General features: G+C 57.3%; 2 protein-coding genes across 17 annotated transcripts in view; one reads left to right on the top strand and one right to left on the bottom strand.

Annotated features, from left to right (window-relative positions):
- The window catches only part of TSC2 (TSC complex subunit 2), a 26,206-nt gene extending 12,571 nt beyond the window's left edge, over positions 1-13,635 (bottom strand). For 11 of the 13 annotated variants that reach the window (XM_075564474.1, XM_075564472.1, XM_075564473.1 and 8 more), the window contains exons 1-11: positions 13,530-13,635; positions 13,002-13,170; positions 8,046-8,132; positions 7,176-7,286; positions 6,716-6,860; positions 3,946-4,063; positions 2,983-3,031; positions 2,312-2,437; positions 2,127-2,200; positions 702-828; positions 92-235 (exon numbers count right to left, since the gene is read on the bottom strand). In XM_075564474.1, coding sequence (XP_075420589.1) covers positions 92-235; positions 702-828; positions 2,127-2,200; positions 2,312-2,437; positions 2,983-3,031; positions 3,946-4,063; positions 6,716-6,860; positions 7,176-7,286; positions 8,046-8,132; positions 13,002-13,139 — 1,119 coding nt within the window. In that variant the 5' untranslated portion in view covers positions 13,140-13,170; positions 13,530-13,635. Of the gene's footprint in view, positions 1-91; positions 236-701; positions 829-2,126; positions 2,201-2,311; positions 2,438-2,982; positions 3,032-3,945; positions 4,064-6,715; positions 6,861-7,175; positions 7,287-8,045; positions 8,133-13,001; positions 13,171-13,437; positions 13,497-13,529 lie in introns of those variants that run through there. The other 2 variants (XM_075564464.1, XM_075564475.1) reach the window with 2 other exon arrangements.
- Positions 13,344-18,712, top strand: NTHL1 (nth like DNA glycosylase 1). Of its 4 annotated transcripts, none has more exons than XM_075564479.1 (6): positions 13,344-13,505; positions 14,818-15,062; positions 15,581-15,754; positions 16,457-16,616; positions 18,304-18,409; positions 18,502-18,712. In XM_075564479.1, the coding sequence occupies exons 2-6, from the start codon at positions 14,988-14,990 to the stop codon at positions 18,623-18,625; spliced, it is 639 nt and encodes a 212-aa protein (XP_075420594.1). In that variant the 5' UTR covers positions 13,344-13,505; positions 14,818-14,987; the 3' UTR covers positions 18,626-18,712. The 4 variants fall into 4 exon arrangements, with proteins under 4 accessions (XP_075420594.1, XP_075420592.1, XP_075420593.1 ...); XM_075564477.1 differs by lacking the exon at positions 13,344-13,505 and adding an exon at positions 13,718-13,871; XM_075564478.1 differs by lacking the exon at positions 13,344-13,505 and adding an exon at positions 13,718-13,871 and having other exon boundaries at positions 15,584-15,754.
- The last annotated feature ends 1,012 nt before the right edge of the window (positions 18,713-19,724 follow it).

The raw sequence follows: 19,724 nt of genomic DNA on the forward strand, positions 1-19,724 counted from the left end.
CCATGCAGCACTGTCGGGCAGGGACATGCCCCTCCGCCCTACAGATCCATCTGAGAGGGGCCGCCGGGGTCCCATCTGAGCCAGTGCTCACCTGGAGCTGCTGGAGCAGCCGCTCGAGGATGGTCAGCAGCACGTCCCAGGTGACGGCCTGCAGCTCCTTCCGGTACTTCTTGATGAGGCGGGAGATGGAGAGCACAATCTCGTAGGACACCACTTCGTTAGGGCAGGTCATGGCCTGGACACAAGCCAGGGACACTGCTCAGCCAGCTGCTGCGCCCCAGGCCCCTGGAAGCCCCAGGAGCCACCCGAGGGCAGCAAGAACACCCTCAGTACCCACGCATTGCCCAAGGGGGTGGGTCCTCCAAATCCAGAGGGGGCCGGACGTGGCCGAACCCTCACGCTCCACAGTCTGGCCCAGTGCGCAGCCCCCACAGCACCAGCCCAGATTCCTGGTGCCGCTACCAGCACCCCAGGCGGGGGGTCCCCGAGACCGAGTGTCCAGCCACCCTCCTTGATGTGTGGGGAGGGCTGGCTGCTGGCCGAGCTCCTAGGGCACAGAGGGCGGTGCCCAGGCCTGCAGGGTCCCAGTGCTCACTAGCAGGGAGCACAGCTCGTGGAACCAAACATGAGGTGACAAAGCAGCTGGCAGCCACCCACCGGCCAGCGCCCTGGCTCTGTGGCCCAGCTGATGCGGTAGGTACCTCATAGAAGGAGGGCAACACAGATGTGGGGGAGTTCTTGAGGGAATAGAGCCGGTGGGCCCCCCAGAGCGCCATGCCGACAAAGAACACAGCTCCTCTCAGCAGCGGGGCGTCCTCCATGTAGGCTCTGAAAGCACCCAGGGAAGACGGGTGAGCCCTGCCCCAGGGGCCAGGTGCACAGGCCCGGGGGCGCTGCGGCTAACAAGTGACGTGTTTATTCACTTGTTGGTGACATGCTGGGCCCGGGCCATGGGGGAGGATAGCCCCGTCCAGGTAGGCCCAGACCCAGCTGCTCAACACAGACATAACCCAGGACCCCAAAGAGGCACAGGTGCACCGGGCTACTCTGCTCAGGCCAGCCCACAGTGCAGAGGACAGAGGTCCAGACTCCCACCATGGAGCCAGGCAATGAGCACAAACCCAACCCCAAGTCGATTCAGGCTGTCGGCAACCCCATGGGACGGAGCAAAACTGCCCTGTGGGTCCCCAGGCTGTCGGTGTTTACTGGGGCGACAACTTCATCTTGCTCCTGAAGAACAACTGGTGGGTCGAACTGCTGACCTTGAGCTACTGCAAGCCGGCAGACACAGAAACCCAGCACCCCTCAGACACAGACACTCACGTTCCCGACCCACTCGGGCACCAGGGCTCTGACGTAGCAGCTCAAAGCCCTCAAAGGCCCCAGGGCGGCCTTGCAGAGTGGGAGTTTACAGAGCCCTGGTCCAGTCCCACGATGGGAGCTCCTGGGCAGTAACAAGAGGAGGCTCCCCAGCCGTCTACACACTGCCGCTCCAACCACGTGACTGTCCCTAGATGGGCACAAGGCGGGGGCCCAGGGCACTTCCCCACGGACAGTCTCAGAGGACACAGGACATCACAGACCCACGCCCCAAGGCGAGCCTGACGGGAAGACCGCCTGCGCTAGCGAGGACAGGCGTGGGCTGTAAGCGCCAGGCATCGACGGCCCACGCTGATGGCAGGCAACATGAACGGGGACTTACAGAGAGCCCCTAGAACTCCAAACTCACATGGCCTGTCCCCCCCAGTACAAAGCACGACACAGCACCCCTCCCCCCACGATGGAGAACATCTGTCCAACAGCCCTTCTTCCAGGAGGTACGGGCATTGGCTTTTGCAGCCCCCCTGGGGGAGGAGCCCCGTCCACTCCCCAGGCACCACTGGCCATAGCCGGTGCTGTGGGTCACAGCAGGCGTGGGCGCACGGCACAGGCTTCTCCAGAGCTAGTGCTCAGAATGAGATCACCAGGCCTATCTGCCAAGGGTATCCCTCAAGGATATGCCGGGGGGAGGAGGGGAAAATGGAAGGCCTGGGAAGGGTCTAGAACAGGGCAGCCCTGGCTGGGAGGAGGGAGAAGGGGCCAGCGCAGGCCTGCTTCCTCAGGAAGGTCCAGCCCTGCCCACTCACCTGTCCTCCATGATGCGGCACATGTGGTAGATGGCGCTGTGGCCCAGGTGTGTCCCCAGCAGGTTCCGCATGAGCTGTGACATCCAACAGGCCGGCACTCAGGTCCTCCCCCTCCAGCCCTCTACAGCCTCACCCTGACTGGGGCTTGGCCACCTCACCCCCGCCCCACCCTTGCAGAGCCCCACCTTCCAGCAGGGCTCACACAGCTCCTTGACGTTGACCGTGCGGCAGAGGGTGACAATGAACAGAGGCAAGCTCTCGGCGGGCAAGCAGTTGTAGCAGACCACGGCGTCCAGCACCTGCAGGGAGACCTGGGTGGGAGGCGCCCAGGGGGAGTCAACACCACGCACCGCCCATGGGGTGCAGACCCTCCCTTGGGAACCAGGGATGAAACAGGGACAAGATGAGGGTGTCCCAGGCCCCGCTACCTTCCTCTTTGTGGAAGTGCGGTAAAAACACAACCCAGCACTGGCCAACGCGATGCGGGCACGGTCCTCCCACTGCTCCTCGGAGGACTGGAGGCAGGTGGCAGCCCCAGCCCGGGCCCGGGCCACCTCTCAATGCCCCTCCCCCAAGCCTGCACGCACTTCGTGTCTGGGGCTGACAGGAACCCTGTCTTTCTCATCCTGCTGGCTGGTGGCTGACAACCACACTCTCCAACGTCAGCTACCAGAACGGCAGTCCTTCTCAGTGGGCTCCACCATGGTTATCTCCCCAACCCATCACAAGGGCTCAGTGGCCCTGAAATATCACTGCCCCTAAGTCAGAGACAGCTCCCGCTCCCGGCCCACCAAGTAAAGCTCTCAGGGTGGTCCAGTGAGACTCAGCATCCCCAGCAGCGACGGAGGGGACTGACCTCTATGTCCACAGGCGACGTGGTCCGGATGCACAGCAGGCAAATCATCCTGGGGGGGTGGACGTCACGGTCAGCTGGGACCTGTTGCCTGGAGGGCCGGTGGTCGCTTCCCTCCTGGGGCACTACCGGTCAGCACGTGTGGGGCTACTCCCCACCCCCAAGCAACAGAAGACCACTGGCCCGTCTGCCAGCCACCACGTGGTCTGCTTAGCGTGAGTGAGACCAAGGCCTGGCCTTCGGGGATGCCAGAGCCTCTCTCCGACCAGAGCCCCACACAACCCAGCGCAGCAGCGACTGAGCAGGTCGCCCCACAGCCAGCGTTTATGCCTCCAGACACCCGCTCTCACTTAGGGTGGCTGTCTCCATTTCCCAGGAGCCCGGGGGCACTGCCCGGTCAGCACTGCTCCCTGACAGCGCACAGCTTTGAAGACCCTAAAATCCTGCATAGGTCGCCATAAGCTGGCATCACCTGGATGGCACAGGGTTTGTTTTTTGGGGGAAGTTATTGCCATGTCCAAGGACCCTAGCGGGGCAGTGATGGTACACTTGACTGCAAACCACAAAATCAGCGGTTCAAACCCACCAGCTGCTCCTCAGAAGAGGGACGCCGTTGACACTGCCCGTCTGATAAAGACCCGAAGGCAGCAGCGGTCCCTGTGAGTCAGGACCAGCTCAACAGCAGTGGGTTTGGCCTTAGTGGCGCAAACAGTTAAGCACCAGCTGAAGAGAAAGGTGGCAGTGTGAACCCCCAGCCGCTCTGGGAAAAAGATGGGGCAGTCTGCTTCCACAAAAACGTGACAGCCCAGGGGACCCGGCGCCCAGAGCGGTTCTGCTCAGTCCCACAGGGTCAGCCGCTCGGCGGCAGCAGTGTCTCCATGTGTATGTTGTCCTCCACCCGCTCCTGCACTGGTGGGACTGTGGGCTGACCCCTAGGGAGCGGCAGTAGCAGGGTCTCTGTCTTACTGAACCATGGATGCGATGTACTCGTCCAGGTAACAGCTGTTGAACTTGACCAGGTTTACAAGCACCAGCAGGAACTCTGAGGATAAGCCAACATCCATCCATTGCAGGACAAAGTCAGCTGGGGCAGAGAGGGACAGGGAGGAGGAGAGGTTAGCACCAGAGCAGCCCCACTCACCCTCAAGCTCAAGAACACGTCATTTAACCAAAATGCAAGGTTCTATGCCCCACTTTGGGGAGCAGCCAGCCAGTGAGGTCGTAAAAGCTGGTGAGCAGCCATCTAAGGGGGAGGGATCAGTCTTTCTCCATCCGGAGGGAAGTGATGAAATCGAAAGGTGCGTGGGAAATGATTCATCCCTGGGATGAATGGACCACACAAGCCCCAGTCTCCACCACCTGAGGCCAGAAGAACTGGACATTGCCCAGCCACCACCAACTGCTCTGGAAGGGACCCCAGTGCAAGGCCCTGAATCGAGTGGGGGCACACTGAAACAGGGCTCGGCATCGTGAGAGAGCAGACTGAGTGGTTAGACAGAGATTGGTGAGACACCAAGACTACAGCCCTGAGTCACCTTGCAGCTCTGGGACGGCGCAGGCCCGTTAAGATAGCCAACCACGTAGGACTGAAAGGGCAGCACTTCCCCGAGGAGGACACTGAGCCAGTCGGGAGAGAGGTGGAAAGGAACCGGCACACACAGGGAGGAAGTGGACCAAGTGCGGGTCCACCGAGGGACTGAAATGGATGTGTGTGAATTACGGCATGTCTCACTGGTGACCTGCTCGGTCAACCTTCATCTCAATCATGGTAAGAAGTTAACCACTGAAAACAAACACAAAGGGGAGCTGTCAGAGCCTGCTAACAGCCTGCGCCCAACCCACTGCAGCATGCCCCTGGCTGATGGGCCAGGGGGCCAGCCCAGGGCTGACCAGTGAGTGCGAGGGCCAGTGTCTAGAAGGCTGATTCACTCTGATGACTTCTAGGAAGAACTGCTTGGCTGCCAGCCAGCCAGCCTTCCACAGGACACCTGAGAAGGCTCCCCTGCCTCCCCACCCCCAAGCCAGGCCTGCCTGGAGCCGAGCAAGCAGGAGGCCCATGCCTGGGAGAGGTGGCTGGGTCAGATTGGCTTTCTCCTTCCCCAAAAGGTTAGTTAAGCTCCACCACCACCACTACCCCACAGGAGGGGAAGGAGACGTAAGAGGAGGAGAGGGGCCCATATGAGGTGGTACCCTCCCCCCCCACCAAAAACAAACAAACAAACAGAAAAAAGCTCCACTGGGCCAAGCTTTCATAGTATGCATTTTTTCCTGCTAGGTGAGCATTGAGCAACTCACTCTGAGTTAGTGGGTTCCCTCTGGTCACAGTGAATTTTTTCATAAAAGCAGTTTCACTCAAAACTCGTTTTTTGTGAGGGCCGACTTAAGAGCACAGCGTGATGTTACAAAATTCTGTTTCCTGCTTGGGAAAAATGGCGCAGAAAGTGATTTTCTCATTTCAGAAAAAATGAAATGTCAATTGATGGCAAACCTCGTTGTGACAAAAGTCAACAAAATTCATGCACTTGTGCTTGAAAATCGACAGAGACGGACAGGCCACTGAAGGAATGGGAAAGTTATCTGTACTAACTTGGAGCTCAGTTCAGCGACTCTCAACAAGACTTGGGAAAGAGAAGGGTGGCTGCAAAACGTGTGCCTGGGTTCTGACTGACCAGCAAAATCGCTTCCACTGAAACATGCCGGCCGTGCTTTGAAAAACCAGCTACCAAGTGAGCCAGACTTCCTGTTTCCTGACACAGATTTTTTTTTAATAAGGTGACAAGACAGAGTGCTCTTCTTACAACCCCGAAAGCAAACATCAATCGAACCACTGGAAGACCCCATTGTCACCTGCCCCAAAAAAGGTCAAGTGAAATCACAGATCAAGACGATGCTCGTTTGTTTTTCTGATATGCGGGAGATCTTGCATTTGGAGTTCATTCCACCAGGTCAGACCATTCATCAAGCTTTCTATTTAGAGGTTCTGAAAAGACTGCATAACCGTGTGTGACCAAAAAGGCCTGATTGCTGGCAGATGGGGGACTGGTTTTACCACCACGACAATGAACCTACTCACGCAGCCATCTCAGTGAGCCGGTTTGGGGCAAAAAACAGCACGCCTCTCTTGCCCCATGTACTTTACTGACCTGCCCTCACTCTGTGAGACTTCTTTTTGTTTCCGTGAAGGTGGAGGGACATGAAAGGGCGGCGTTTTGCAGACGTAGAGGAGGTGAAGGTAAAAACGAGGATGGTGCTGTCAGCCATCCAAACGGATGAGTTTGAAAAACGTTTCCCAGGCTGGTCCGAAGGTAGTGAGATCTCACAACGATTGCTTACAGTCAATTACTGGTCGACCTATTTGTCTACCCCCCCTCACTGCTGCACTTTACTAGTCTTAAAAAATAAATAAATAAAAATTTAAAAAAAAGAAAAACGTTTCCCAGGATGGAATCACTGATTTGACAGATGTATTAAGTGTAATGGGGAGTACTTTGAAGGCAATAAGGTTGTTTTGTAAAAAAATTTTAAAATTCTTTAAATCCATTTTGATTTTTTTTGGTACCCCTCCTAACCCACAGGGGTCATGTGCGGTTCGGGGCCCCAAGAATGTAGTCTCCAGGCAGGGAACAAGGGCCAGGCAGCTCCATTTTTAACAAGCAGAGACCTAGTTCCTTACAGACACTTGGTGCAGGTCAGGCGGCCTCACCCGAAACACACCCCTGCCCGGCACAAAACCCACCCAGCTCTTCTTCCAAGTAGGTGATGTGCCTCCCGTTGTCTGTGAGGGCCTTGAACACTTCCAGCCTCTGGTGCAGGTCTTCGTTGGAGGGGTACTCCTTGATGGCCCTGAAGAACAGCGCTCGCAGCACGCCCAGGCGGTCCCCCTGAAGACACGACCGCGCTCAGCCGGGCAGCCTGGCCTCCACTGTCCTGACAGGCTGCCCTGACACAGGCAGGGCCACTCCCTCCCCCTCTTCTAGGCAAGGGTCTGGAGACTCAGAGAGTCCCACAAATGCCCAGAAAGGTGACTAATTTCCACAGCACCTCCCCCAACCCCCAAACCTTAACCCCGCCCTTCGCTTGACCTCCCAGTCCACCTGACCCCATCCCTTGGCCAAGCCCTTCAGCCCTTGCCCAAAACCAGAGCCCACGGGGAGCAGGGCAGGAGCGGCCCGTGGGCAGCCCCCCCCCCACCTCACCTGGCCCTGCACAATGGCGGTGAGCAGGGCCAGCACAGCATGGCGGGCCTCTGGCGGCCTGTCGGGCTGCAGCAGGTCAGCGACGGCCCTCCATAGCGCTTCCACGGCGTGCTGTGGGCGCAAGGGGGTGGACAGTCAGCAAAGACAGACAAGGTGGTGGGCCTCTGACACACCACTGCTCCCCCAGCCAGGCCACGCCATGCCAGGCTAGACAAGGGCAGCAGCTCCCAGAGGGCCTGGAAACCCTGCTGAGGTTCCAGGCTGCTCCAGGTCAGAAGCTGGGTAGTGAGTGTCTTAGAAAAAGAGGGTATAGCCTCAGCCTGACCCCAAGACCCTGCTTGCCGCTTGTCTCCACAAGCCAGTCACAGGCCAGCCGACACCAGGCACTGCCTGCCTTGCCACCGAGGAGGCCCGCACTGGGTGGCTGCCCGGGGATACCCGAGATCTGTCTGAGGTGGCAGTGGTCACTGTGAACAGAGGCATCCGACTGTGGCATGGAGACTCTGAGGAGCAACTCTGAGATGATGGGGCCCAAGACTATGGGGGTGGGAGGGAAAGCGACAGGCTGGCTTTCTGACCCACACGGAGGCAGAGGCCACGGGACCACGTGGCTGAGGGACAGGATGGAAGAGAAACTTGGCTACTGGCCGAGGAGACCAAGGACTGTCCTGTTTGCTGATCCTGACTGTGGTAACCCCTGGACTTCCCTGATGCACCCCCTGAACCGCGAGTAGCCTCTATGGGTTGTGCGTGACCACTGCAATGAAGCGTGGAACGCAGCCCAGAAGCAGAGTGCCCTGGGGGGGGGGCTGGCGTCAGTGTCGAGGGGGGGCCTGGAGCCACAGGGAAGGCCGCGGTCACCGCACCTACCTCCTCAAACCTCTTTGTCCTCGCCACTTCGCAGATCTGCCCTATGACGCGGATGCGGTTGTTCAGCCCGTACTCCACGCTCAGCTCCTGCAGGCGAAGGCCGGGGGAAACACAGGCCTGCACGTGGGTGGCAGGTCTCCCCGATGGCGAACACAACCCCCCAAGAACCCAACCGGCTGCTGACAGGATGGAGATGCAGCAGATCTCTCTGAGATTGGGAGCCACCCAAGGACCCCCCAACCACCACCCCCCCGACACACACACACACACACACACACACGACCCCCGAGACAAACAGAGCATGTCGTATGATGTCAGGACACATCGGGACATATAACTAAACTTTCAAAAGCAGAGACAAGCCAAGAATCCTAAGAGCACTTCAGGAAAAAACAAAGTTACTGATAACAGGGAGCCGCGTCATGGACAGAGAGCTTTGTAAAGTCCCATATGGCAGACGTAGTTAGGTGAAAATGCAGTGCCTTACCATGGGGTCTCCCTTTGGACTCCTGTTAAAGTTGTGTCCGTTTAAAAAAGGGAATGGGAACTACACGTGGACTAAGGCTCGGGGCATCGCCTCTGACCACAGAGCAGGGCACGAGGGACCTGGCGCACAGGGACGGCGGCACGCGGAAGCCTTGCTGCAGGTGGTTAAGACTGACACCTCATCGCCATCTCATCTCCCGTCTGAGCCATTGTAACTTTGTTACAGTTTTTAGCTTTTCCTGCTTTTTTTCAATGGGAGCTTTCGTCTCTTTTACTTTGTTATTGTTGCTAGTTGATTTAAAATACATATACATGTCCATTATTTTCCTGTACATAAAGTCCAGGATAGGGAAATCTATGGAGCCGGTAATTGGATCAATGGTTCCTTGGGGGGCATGGCAGGGAAGGCTGGAGGGAAATGGGGAGCGAATAAAGATGGGGACATTTAGAAAATGTCCTAAAATTGGTTGAGGTGATGGATGCACAACTCTTCTTGATGCGCTTGAACTATGAAACTGTGTGGCACGTACGTTACATGCCGGTAAGACGGTGAAAAGATAAAAAAGAATCCGTGGCAGAAACCCGCAGGGGGCAGTTCTACACTGTGCGATGGGGTTGCAACGGGTCAGACCCAACTGGACGGCAGAGTTTTTGTTCGGTTGGTAGGTGAGGTTACAAGGTTCTGCATCCAGCAAACCGAAACACCAAACCCACTGCCCTTGGAGCCCATGTGCTCCCAGTGACACGGCGTCAGTGCCGACCCATTGTGACCGAGTTCAAAGAAACCAAGTCCTGCTCTGCCCCACGCCATCGTCAGCATTGCTTCTATGCAGCCACTGTGTCACTCCATCTAGTCAGAAGTCTTCCTCTTTTTCACTGCCCCTCTAAGTTACCACGCAAGGACTGGTCTCTCTAAGCATGAAGTCCAAAGTATGAGAGATGAAGTCTTGTCACTTTTGCCTCTCAGCAGCACTCTGGCTGCACTTTTTCCAAGACAGCTGTGTCGGTTCCGATGGCAGCCCACGGTAATTTCAGCAGTTTCTGTCAGCACCAGAACACAGATGCATCGATACTGAATGTCCAACTTCCACATGCACGAGGCCACAGCAAAGACCATGGCACCTTCCTCCTCAAAGGAACCTCCTTGCTTTTCAACACCTTAAAAGAGGCGTCATGCAGCTGTTCCACCCAATGCAATGTGTCCTTTCGTCTCCTGACTGCTGCTGCTTCCATGAGCATTGACTGGAGATGCGAGCAAGACAAAATCCCTGACAACACCAATCTTTTCTATCGGGATGTTACGTACTGGTCCAGCTAAGGATTGGGGTCTTCTTCACAGTGAGTTGTAAACCCTACTGAAGGCTGCAATCCCTTTTTTTTTTTAATCGTTTTTTTAGGGGCTCATACAACACTTATCACAACCCATACATACATCAATTGTGTAAAGCACATTTGTACATTCATTGCCCTCATCGTTCTCAAAACATTTGCTCTCTACTTAAGCCCCTGGCATCAGGTCCTCATTTTCCCCCTCCCTCATGAGTCCTTATTTATAATTATTATGTCATATCTTGCCCTGTCTGACATCTCCCTTCACCCACTTTTGTGTTGTCCGTTCCCCAGGGAGGAGGTCACATGTAGATCCTTGTAATCGGTCCCCTCTTTCCAACCCACTCTCCCTCTACCCTCCCAGTATCGCCACTCACACTACTGGTCCTGAAGGGATCATCCGCCCTGGATTCCCTGTTTCCAGTTCCTGTCTGTACCAGTGTACATCCTCTGGTCTAGGCAGACTTGCAAGGTAGAATTCGGATCGTGATAGTAGGGTGGGGGTGTGGGGCAGGAAGCATTTAAGAACTACAGGAAAGTTATATATTTTATCATTGCTATACTGCACCCCCACTGGCTCGTCTTCTCCCCGAGACCCTTCTATAAGGGGATGTCCAGTTGCTTACAGATGGGTCTTGATTCCCCAATCTGCACTCCCCCTCATTCACATTTATTTGATTTTTCATTCTTTGATACCTGATCCCTTCGACACCTCATGATCATACAGGCCAATATGCTTCTTCCATGTGGGCTTTGTTGCTTCTGAGCTAGATGGCCTCTTCTTTATCTTCAAGCCTTTAAGACCCCAGATGCTATATCTTTTGATAGCCGGGCACCATCAGCTTTCTTCACATTTGCTTATTCACCTGCTTTGTATTCAGCATTTGTGTTGGGAAGGTGAGCATCATAGAATGCCAATTTAATAGAAGAAAGTATTCTTGCATTGAGGGAGTACTTGAGTAGAGCCCAATGTCCTTCTGCTACCTTAATACTAAACCTATAAATATATGCACATAGATTTCCCCATCCTCATGTATAAATATATTTGCATATGTACATGCCTTTGTCTAGACCTCTATAAATGCCCTTTGCCTCCCAGCTCTTTGCTCTATTTCCCCTGACTTTCCTCCTGTCCCACTATCATGCTCCGTCCCCACCTGGGTTTCAAGGGCTGCCATCCTTGATCTTCATCGGTAAGTGCTTCAAGTCCCCCTCACTTTCAGCAAGCCAGGTTGGGTCATCTGCACACCGCGGGTTGCTGAGAAACCTTCCTCCAGTCCTGACGCAGCATTCATCTGCCTATAATCCAGTCCTCTGGTTGTCTGCTCAGCACACAGATTGGATAAATGTGGTGCAGTGAGAGGGTACAACTCTTGACACGCCTTCCCTCATCTTCCACCAGGGAACATTTCCCTGTTATGTCTGCACCACTGTCTCTTGAACTCTGCAGGTCCCGCATGAGCACCATGTAGTGTTCTGGGATTCTGATTCTTCTCGAGGCTAACCGGTTTGCTCATTCGTCTGTTTTCTTTTTTCAGTGATCATTTTATTGTGGGGCTCCTACAAATCTTGTAACAATCATTCCGTTGTATTAAGCACACTTGTTCATATGGTGCCATCAACATTTCCAAAACATTTTCTTTCTACTTGAGCCCTTGGTATCAGCTCCTCTTTTTGCCCCCTCCCTCCCGCACCTTCCCACTCTTGTGAATCCTTGATCAATTACATATTATTTCATACCTCCACTTTTCCATGTCTCCCTTACCCACATTTCTGTTATTCGTCCCCCTGGGTGGGGGGTAGGGAGGGCGCTATATACCCAACCTTGTGGTGGGTTCCCCCTCTTTTTCATAAGTTTGAAATGAACTTGTAGGTCACTAAAGACTCCAAGTCCATTGCAATTTTCCTTTTACTCTCTTTTCAGACCAATATTTAGGTCCTGGGGCTGGAGAATCTAGTAATCCATGGTTTGTTTTGATCCCCATAGTTACTCAACTTGACACAGTCGATGGACACACAAGTGAACATCTTTCAGGCATTCTCTTTCAACCAAGATCCATCTGACATCAGCAGTGCTGCCCCTTGTTCTCGTCTTCTGAATCCGCCTGAACATCTGGCAGTTCGGGCTGCGACCATCGTTAGATGATTTGCATGTGATATCAATGATATTGTTGCATAATTTGAGCATTCTGTTGGGTCACCTTACTTTGGAATGGGTATAAACCAGGACACTATAAAACTGAGTAAAACTGCCCCACCCCCGGCACTTCAAGGCAGTAAATCTCTATGGGAACACACTGCCTCAACTTGTCCCTGCAGACAGGTTGTGGGCTTGAACCATGGACCTTTCTGGTAGTAGCCCAACACTCAACCTTCCGTGCCACCAGGCTCCCTTGCACCCATCACCCCTTTTTAATTCCAGAATGTTTTCATTACCCCCCAAAAGCGGTCACTCCCCATACCACACTCCAGCCCCACAGCCCTTCACCCTAAAATCCAAACCCACTTGTGTTGAGTCTATTCTGATTCACAGTGGCCCTATTCAGGGCTTCCGAAGCTGTCAATCTCCACCTCAGCGTTTGCCTAAGTAGTGGGTGCTGGGTTTGAACTGCTGACCTTGCAGCTAGCAGCCTGAAGCTTACCCAACAGCTTACCCTCCCCAAGCCCTTGGCAACCATTCAAGTGGGAGCACGTGTCCTGCTCTGCCACTTGTCATCATGTTCTCCAGGTGTGCCTGGGCCAGAACCCCACCCCCCCGGAAAACATGCCCACTAAGGGGTGGCTCTGTTCACCAGCTGATGGCATCCACCTGCTTAGAAGCATGCCAACGGGCACGAGAGGGCGGGGCCACATCCACAACAGAACAAAAGAGAATGGGCCCTATTTAATCACCTGTGTAGACGAGGCATAAGGGCCCTGTTTCCATCCACCTGCACCTTATCTAGTTTATCTAGTTTCCTGGACCAAGTCATCAAGGTCCAGACTTGCTTGAGTCTCCAAAGGGCGGTGCAGTGTCCACACTGCTGGGGGGCCAGTCGTACCCACCTCCCACGGGGCCTGATGACTGACAGCGAGGCAGATGAACCCAGCTGTGGGTCACCTGCCTCAGGGCAACCTCCACGACCCGGGCGGCACACTCACTCTCAGGATTTCGGCTGTGATCACGAAGTCCGTGTGCTTGCCCTCTGCGGACCTGGCATGCGGCCGTGAGGGCCCCAAGCCCAGCAGCGTCTTGAACTTCTCCTTCAAGCCCGAGTCTTTGCTGGTGGGCTTGGCCATGGTGGGCAGCGCGGCACCGGGGGAGGTTCCTCTGTGCAGGGGCGACAGGCGGAGAGAGGTGAGGGACAGGGCGGCTACCCCAGGTCTGCAGGTCGCAAGTCAGCTCGGTCAGCTCTCCTGTCCCTCCTCCCGCCCACCGCCAGAACTAGCGCTGGCGCAGCGCGGTGCCGCAGCCCCACGCTCTGCGTATGCGGTCAAGGAAGGCAGTGGGTCGGGGCCGGCCACGGCATCCTCACACTGGTCATCTCTCCAACCCCGAGGTGGACGGGGACGCCCTCGCACCCGCCATGACTTTAACCTGAGGATCAGGCCGGGTGCGGACACCGCGTCGGGCCGGCCCCAACGCAGCCCAGGCCACCCTGGCAGGTAGGGGCCCCGGGAGCCACTCACCCCGCGCCAAGCCCGGGGCGCGCCTGCCCGCCCCGCCTCCAGCAAGGCCCACACCCCTAGCCCGGAGACACCGCCGGAAGCGCAACCCACACTTCCGGCAGCGGCGCGACGCGACGCGCGGCCGCATTGCGCTTGCTGGGAGTTGTAGTTCCGGGCTGCGTGCGTCTGGTCACGTGGCGGGCCGCGACGCCTGCCGGGATATGTGGTCCGCTCGTGGCTGGTATGCTTTGGTGGGCTTGAGGATGTGGACCCGGAGCCGGAGCCGGAGCCGCGGGCCGGGCACCGGGCCGGGAGGGGACGGGGAGAAGGTCGCGGTGCGCTGCAGAGAAGAAGCGGCTTCAGGTAGCGCAGCACCTGGGCCAAGCCAAGGGCGGAGTAGCGAGGAAGGGGCGTGCAGGGTCCAGAGCCGCTGCCCAGGGCTCCGAAGCACGTGGGTCGGTGCCCCCGCAGCCGCGTACGAGCTCCTGAGCACTAGTAGCATGTTCTCAGGACATGAGGACGGGCCTGCGCACAGCTGTATTTTCTGGGCTCCCCCGCCTCTGAGCAAGAAAGTTCCCTGGCAACCAACCCGGCCGGAGCTGCCTCACTGGCTCCCAGACGCACCTCCTCTCTGCTACAGAGAGACCAGGGGAAGGGGTGGAGCCACCGCCTGGTTCAAGCGAGACCTTGAGGCAGGCTGCTAGCCCACAGGTTGGACGATCTGGTCCACCAGAGGCACGTTGGAAGGAAGTGGGAGGGGGGTGTTTCACTAAGATGTGGAGTTGCCCCGATTTGATGGCAGTGGTGCTGGTACTGGTATCCCACATCTGGCTCTAAGGGGGACTGGGAATCCCTTAGGTTTGGGCAGGATTGGCCAGAGGGGCAGTCCCCAGCAACAGTCCAGACAAGGAGACCCACTGGGAGGTGGGAGGGACGTGGGGGGAAAGGGGGATCTGCAGGCACTTTGTCAGGGTCTTGGAATCGGGGTAAAGATTGAACAGTGTAAGCTGATGCAAGTGTCAGGTGTGGTGTAGCAGGCTGGGGGCGCCCTCCAGATCTTCATGTAGACTTTGTCTGGTGGACAAAGGGGGCACGGGGAAGGTGAGGGCAGCTCAGGGCACATGGGGTTACGTGATCCTTTGTGGCATGTGCCCTGGGCTGCCCTAGAGCCACAGAAGACAAATATTGCTGGTATGTGGGAAGAGTGACCTTCTGAACCAGTGAGACTGGGATAGCAGGTGGGGCAGCACCATGAGGCCCACCCTCACCTTTAGCCTTGGCTAAGGAGACCTAGTGGCACTTCCTGCAGGAAGCAAGCCACACCACTGCCCGGTGAAGCGCCCGAGAAAGGCAAGGAGACTGCATGTGGCCTACGAGGCTGTGGATGGCGCCCGTGAGGAAGGCAAGAGGGCCGCGCCTCTCCAGGTAGCACCCTGGGAGCCCCAAGATTGGCAGCGGCAACTGGAAAACATCCGAACCATGAGAAGCGGGAAGGATGCGCCTGTGGACCACCTGGGCGCCGAGCACTGCTACGACTCCACAGTATCCCCGAAGGTAGGCAGGGGTGTTACCTGCCCAGGTGACCCCTCTTCCCCCAAACCAGACACTTCCATCCTTTCAGGCCTCCGGCAGGGCACAGCCTAAGAACTGGCGGCCTTACCAGCACCACCCCCTACAGGCACGCCTAGGGGTTCATCTGCAGCCCCCCAGCATGTCCGGGTGTCTGCAGCTCTGAGTCTCCCCGCTAGCCTCTAGGCTGGTCATAGTGCAGGCAAACGTTTGCCTAGCTGGGTCGCTCTGATCTCAGCTCTGCGTCTTCTGGCTGACTTGTGCACAAGAACATTTCTCTCTGAGTCTCAGTTTGCTTGTCTGTGACATGGGTGAGCAGACTCGCAGAGGGCAGCAAAGGTAAAATAGCTAAGCCAGAAGCCTGGGAGTGCCCCTGCCTGTCGGGGACAACTCGCCTGAGTCTCAAAGCAGTGCTGCCAGGCAGTGGCCCTGGTGGGGTGAGAGAGGACTGGACAGGGAGGGGCCCTGCCACCACACCCTCGCCGAGCTTCCGCCGCTGCCAGCAGGTACGGAGGTACCAGGTGCTGCTTTCCCTGATGCTCTCCAGCCAGACCAAGGACCAAGTGACGGCAAGTGCCATGCAGAAGCTGCGGGCCCAGGGCCTGACAGTGGACAGCATCTTGCAGATGGACGACCACACACTGGGAGCACTCATCTACCCTGTGGGCTTCTGGAGGGTGAGCTTGGAGGCAGGGGGGGGGGGTGTCGTAAACTGCCTGAGGCGCATGGGGTCAGATACCTGGCCTGCCTGAGCCGCCCCATAGCCCGTGGGCCTGACCAGCTGGGAGCTGTGGATCTTTCCTGTTTGCAGCCCCTTCCTTCCTTGTCCTCCCCGCCCAGCCCTTCCCTTCCGCTCTGGCCGCCCACCCCGCTTTCTCTTTGTTGACTCCAAGGCTCCCTGGAGTGCATCACCCGCCTCTCTCAGAAGCCTCACGCCCTATGGGAGCCTGAGCACAGCTGCCTCCCCACCCCAGCAGGACTCAGGGTAGCCAGTGGGCGGCTCCGTGGGTGGGGCGCTTCCCTTTGGCATCAGTGTGGGCCACAGCTCCTTGGCTGGGTTTTAAATAGACTTTGGATCTGCACAGGATGGGAACCTCCCTTGGGCCTGGAAGCTGGTGGGGGAGTCCCAGGACCCGCCTCCCCTCCTACAACCGTCCCAGGTTCTGGCTCCACAGGAACAGAATAGTGGCCTGAACCAGATCCCACGCTCACCTCATTGGCCAGGTTCCTGGCCCATCCTGGACCCTTTTCACCTCCCTCATGCCTCTTCTGCCCGGAGAAGTGACCGAGTCCGTTTCCCCCCCCCCCCCCATGACTGGGTATGTGATAAGTAGCCCCAGGCACCTGTGTGTCCCCTGACTGACATCCCAGCTTTTCAGAGCAAAGTGAAGTACATCAAACAGACCAGCGCCATCCTGCAGCAGCAGTACGACGGGGACATTCCCGCTTCTGTGGCTGAGCTGGTGGCCCTGCCAGGTGTCGGGCCCAAAATGGCACACTTAGCTATGGCTGTGGCCTGGGGCACCGTGTCGGGAATCGGTGAGTTGTAAGCACCTCCTCAGGAGAAAGGGGTTCCCGGCACCAAGTTAAGCCTGCGCCACCCCAACATTGGTCTCACGGCCAGGCCCACATCTGTGAAGCACCTACTGTGTGCTGCCCCCCCACAACTCCCAGGGACAGCCTCGGGGCTGTGCTGCAGGCGAGGTGCCTGGGGTGCATGTGGGCACCGCCCTGAGGTGGGGGGGGCCTTTCCCAAGGAAGTCACCACCTGCAGTCACATCCAAGGTCACAGTGTAAAGGGCCCCTGGGGACCCACTGTTCCTCTGGAGTTGTCAGAGAACTGGCAAGGCCCTTCAGCCCCATGGGGGGCGAGTGGGGAGGGGTTTGCCTTGGGGGGAGGGAGCTGGCCGGAGGGACTTGCTTTCTTTTCCCTTTGGTGGAGGCGTGGTGCCCTGCTGGGTAGCTGTTTGACTGGGGCTGCTAACTACAAGATCCCCAGTGGGCAGCCACCTGCTCCTCGGGAGAAAGTCCGGACTGCCTACTCCTGGGAGGAGTCACCATCATGGAAACCCACAGGGGCAGTTCTACCCTGTCCTGTGAAGTGCTCTGAGGCGGCGTTGACTCGATGGAAGTGGGTTTGGTGTGAGTTGTGAGTTGGCAGAGACAGGAGTGGGAACTGCAGCTGTAGAGGAGCGCCCTGGTGTGCTAGCGCCCCAGCAGAACTGGCATGTGCAGGTAGATAGCACCCACAGCTGGCCTGGCCATGTACTGCCCACTCAGTGGCTCCTTTACATCCCACTGAGCTGAACTGTCACCTGGGCCTGGTGCCCACGCCAGTACCTCCCTGAAGGGGCCTTGGGAGGAGGGTCAGGAGATGGAGTAGCTGCAATAGTTAGAAATACCTCACCCCTAGTGGCCAAGCTGGACATCAGTGTCCACAACTGTCACCGCTGTACGGATGCCTCTTACGAGCTTCCAGTGCCGAGGCAGCCAGCCAAGGCCTAGCCTGAGCTCTGCCCCCCAGAACCCCACTGCGCCGCCCCTGCCTGCCAGCAGCCCAGGGCAGGATGCCCTTCCATCACTTGGCACAAGTCAGCCAGAACTTCCCAATGCCCCAGCCACTTCGGGGTGACAGGGACCCGATGTGGTGCAGCGGTCCAGCTGCGATCCAGCACTGGCCCCTCTTGGCGACTCCACAGGAGGCCAGGCAGGCCCCAAGTTGCTGAGCTCCCTGGGTGGCCCCTCTCCCCAAATCAGGGCTCTCATCAGGCCCCCAGTACTCTCCCTGCTGGTGTCAGTGGCCTGGAGGAGACTAGGGTACAAAGAAGCAAGGAGTCCCCCAAACTCAGAATCCGCCCTCTGTGGAGTGTTCCAGCCATGGCCTAGACCTGCGGTTCTCAACCTTCCCAACGCCGAGACCCTTTCATACAGGTCCTCATGTGGTGGTGATCCCCCAGCCATAAAATGATTTCTCTTGTTGCTTCATCACTGTAACTTTGCTACTGTTATGAACTGGACGACCCCTGTGAAAGGGTCATTCGACCCCCAAGGGGGTCGCGGCTCACAGGTTGAGAACCGCTGCCTAAAGGGACTCGGCAGCTCAGGGGACCGAAGCACAAAAGGCTGGTGGGCAGCTGGGGTTCCAGGCTCCACCCTGCTACCGAGGAGAGGGGTTGGAGGCTAGGTAGGGCTGGCCCCTGCTCACCTTCCTGGCCCGGCCCCACAGCAGTGGACACACATGTACACAGAATTGCCAACCGCCTCCAATGGACCAAGCGGCCAACCAAGGCTCCAGAGCAGACGCGTGCCGCCCTGGAGGACTGGCTGCCCAGGTGCGTCAGGTGGGGCTGTGCATGTGAGCGGTGCTGGAGCAGAGGGAAGGGCCTGCCCCCTGGGTGCCTACCCCAAACTCTCACCCCTGCAGGGAGCTGTGGGGTGAGATCAACGCTCTGCTGGTGGGCTTTGGCCAGCAGATCTGCCTGCCCCTCCACCCACGCTGCCAGGCCTGCCTCAACCAGACACTGTGTCCCTCGGCCCAGGGCTTCTGAGGGTGGCAGCTCCAGTCACATGTGTCCGGTGCCTTTGCTGGTAACCAGCAGTTTGTTTATAATAAAGTTCTGGGGGTTTTCTCAGGCCTAGCTAGTTTCTGCTCCTGAGGGGAGTACACATCTGTGTCTGCCTGACCCCAGGGATACCTGTGTCTGTTGTTGGCCTGTGTGCCTCCCTCTGTGTGTATGTGTGGTGTGCATGTCTGCCGGTATCTGTAAGCCTGTGAGCTGTGTACATGCCTGCATGTCATTGTGTGCATGTGGGCTTTATGTGAGTCATGCACAGGTGTGAGCTGTGTGCATGGATCTACCTCTGCATGTGGGAGCTGTGTACATGTCTGCATATATCTGCACACGTGAGCTCAGTGTGTGCCTGTCTGTGTACACGTGTGAGCCACGAAAGCTGTCTGCATATATCTCTGTGTGCCCAGGAGACCTGCATGTGCCTGTGTGGCTCTGCTGATTTCTATGTGTGATCTGTGCGTGTCTGCATCTGCCTGTGTCAGTGTATGTGAGGTGTGTACATAAATGCATGCATCTGCATGTGAGCTGTGGCTGTGTACATCTGTGTGTGCCCACGCATGGAGCCGCATGGGCTTGTATGGCTATGTTGTATCCGTGTGAGCTGTGTCAGCATTTATCTGTGTGTGCGTGAGCCCTATGCTCAAGGCTGTGTACTCTGCGCTGTGCTCTGGAACGGGAGGCCAGGGTGGCATGTGACAACCCAGGCCAAGGACCCCGGGAACCAGGGAGGAAGTTGTGAAAGGCCGGAAGCTTTCCCGGAGCCTCCCGGGCTGGCTGGAACTCAGACCTGCCCCCTCCTGAACTTGTGTACCCCAGCCTGCCCCTGCCAGAGCTCCATCCCTTATTTACACAGTCACCAGGCCTGCAGCACAGGGACACCAGCTGGTGCCATCGAGCCAGGGCTGCCCCAGGGGAGGTGCGGACACCAGAGGTACCAGATGGAGCGGTGAGGTGCAAGGCCCAGGGCTGGCCAGGTTCCTTCCACACAGGGCTGCTTAGCAAATGGACACAGGCAAGGAAGGCCGCCTACCCTGATTGCAGCCCCCAACGAGGTCACAGAAAACAAGGGGGCAGG

Source organism: Tenrec ecaudatus, chromosome 12 (genome assembly GCF_050624435.1).
Source record: "Tenrec ecaudatus isolate mTenEca1 chromosome 12, mTenEca1.hap1, whole genome shotgun sequence".
NCBI classification, from domain to species: Eukaryota; Metazoa; Chordata; class Mammalia; order Afrosoricida; family Tenrecidae; genus Tenrec; species Tenrec ecaudatus.

What these genes read in the sequence shown, in the direction of transcription:
- NTHL1 (XM_075564477.1), top strand. Translation starts at nt 13,730, where the DNA reads ATGTGGTCCGCTCGTGGCTGGTATGCTTTGGTGGGCTTGAGGATGTGG. An exon ending in CAGAGAAGAAGCGGCTTCAG is followed by an intron (nt 13,872 to 14,817) that starts GTAGCGCAGCAC and finishes CACTTCCTGCAG; the next exon opens with GAAGCAAGCCACACCACTGC. An exon ending in ACCCTGTGGGCTTCTGGAGG is followed by an intron (nt 15,755 to 16,456) that starts GTGAGCTTGGAG and finishes CCAGCTTTTCAG; the next exon opens with AGCAAAGTGAAGTACATCAA.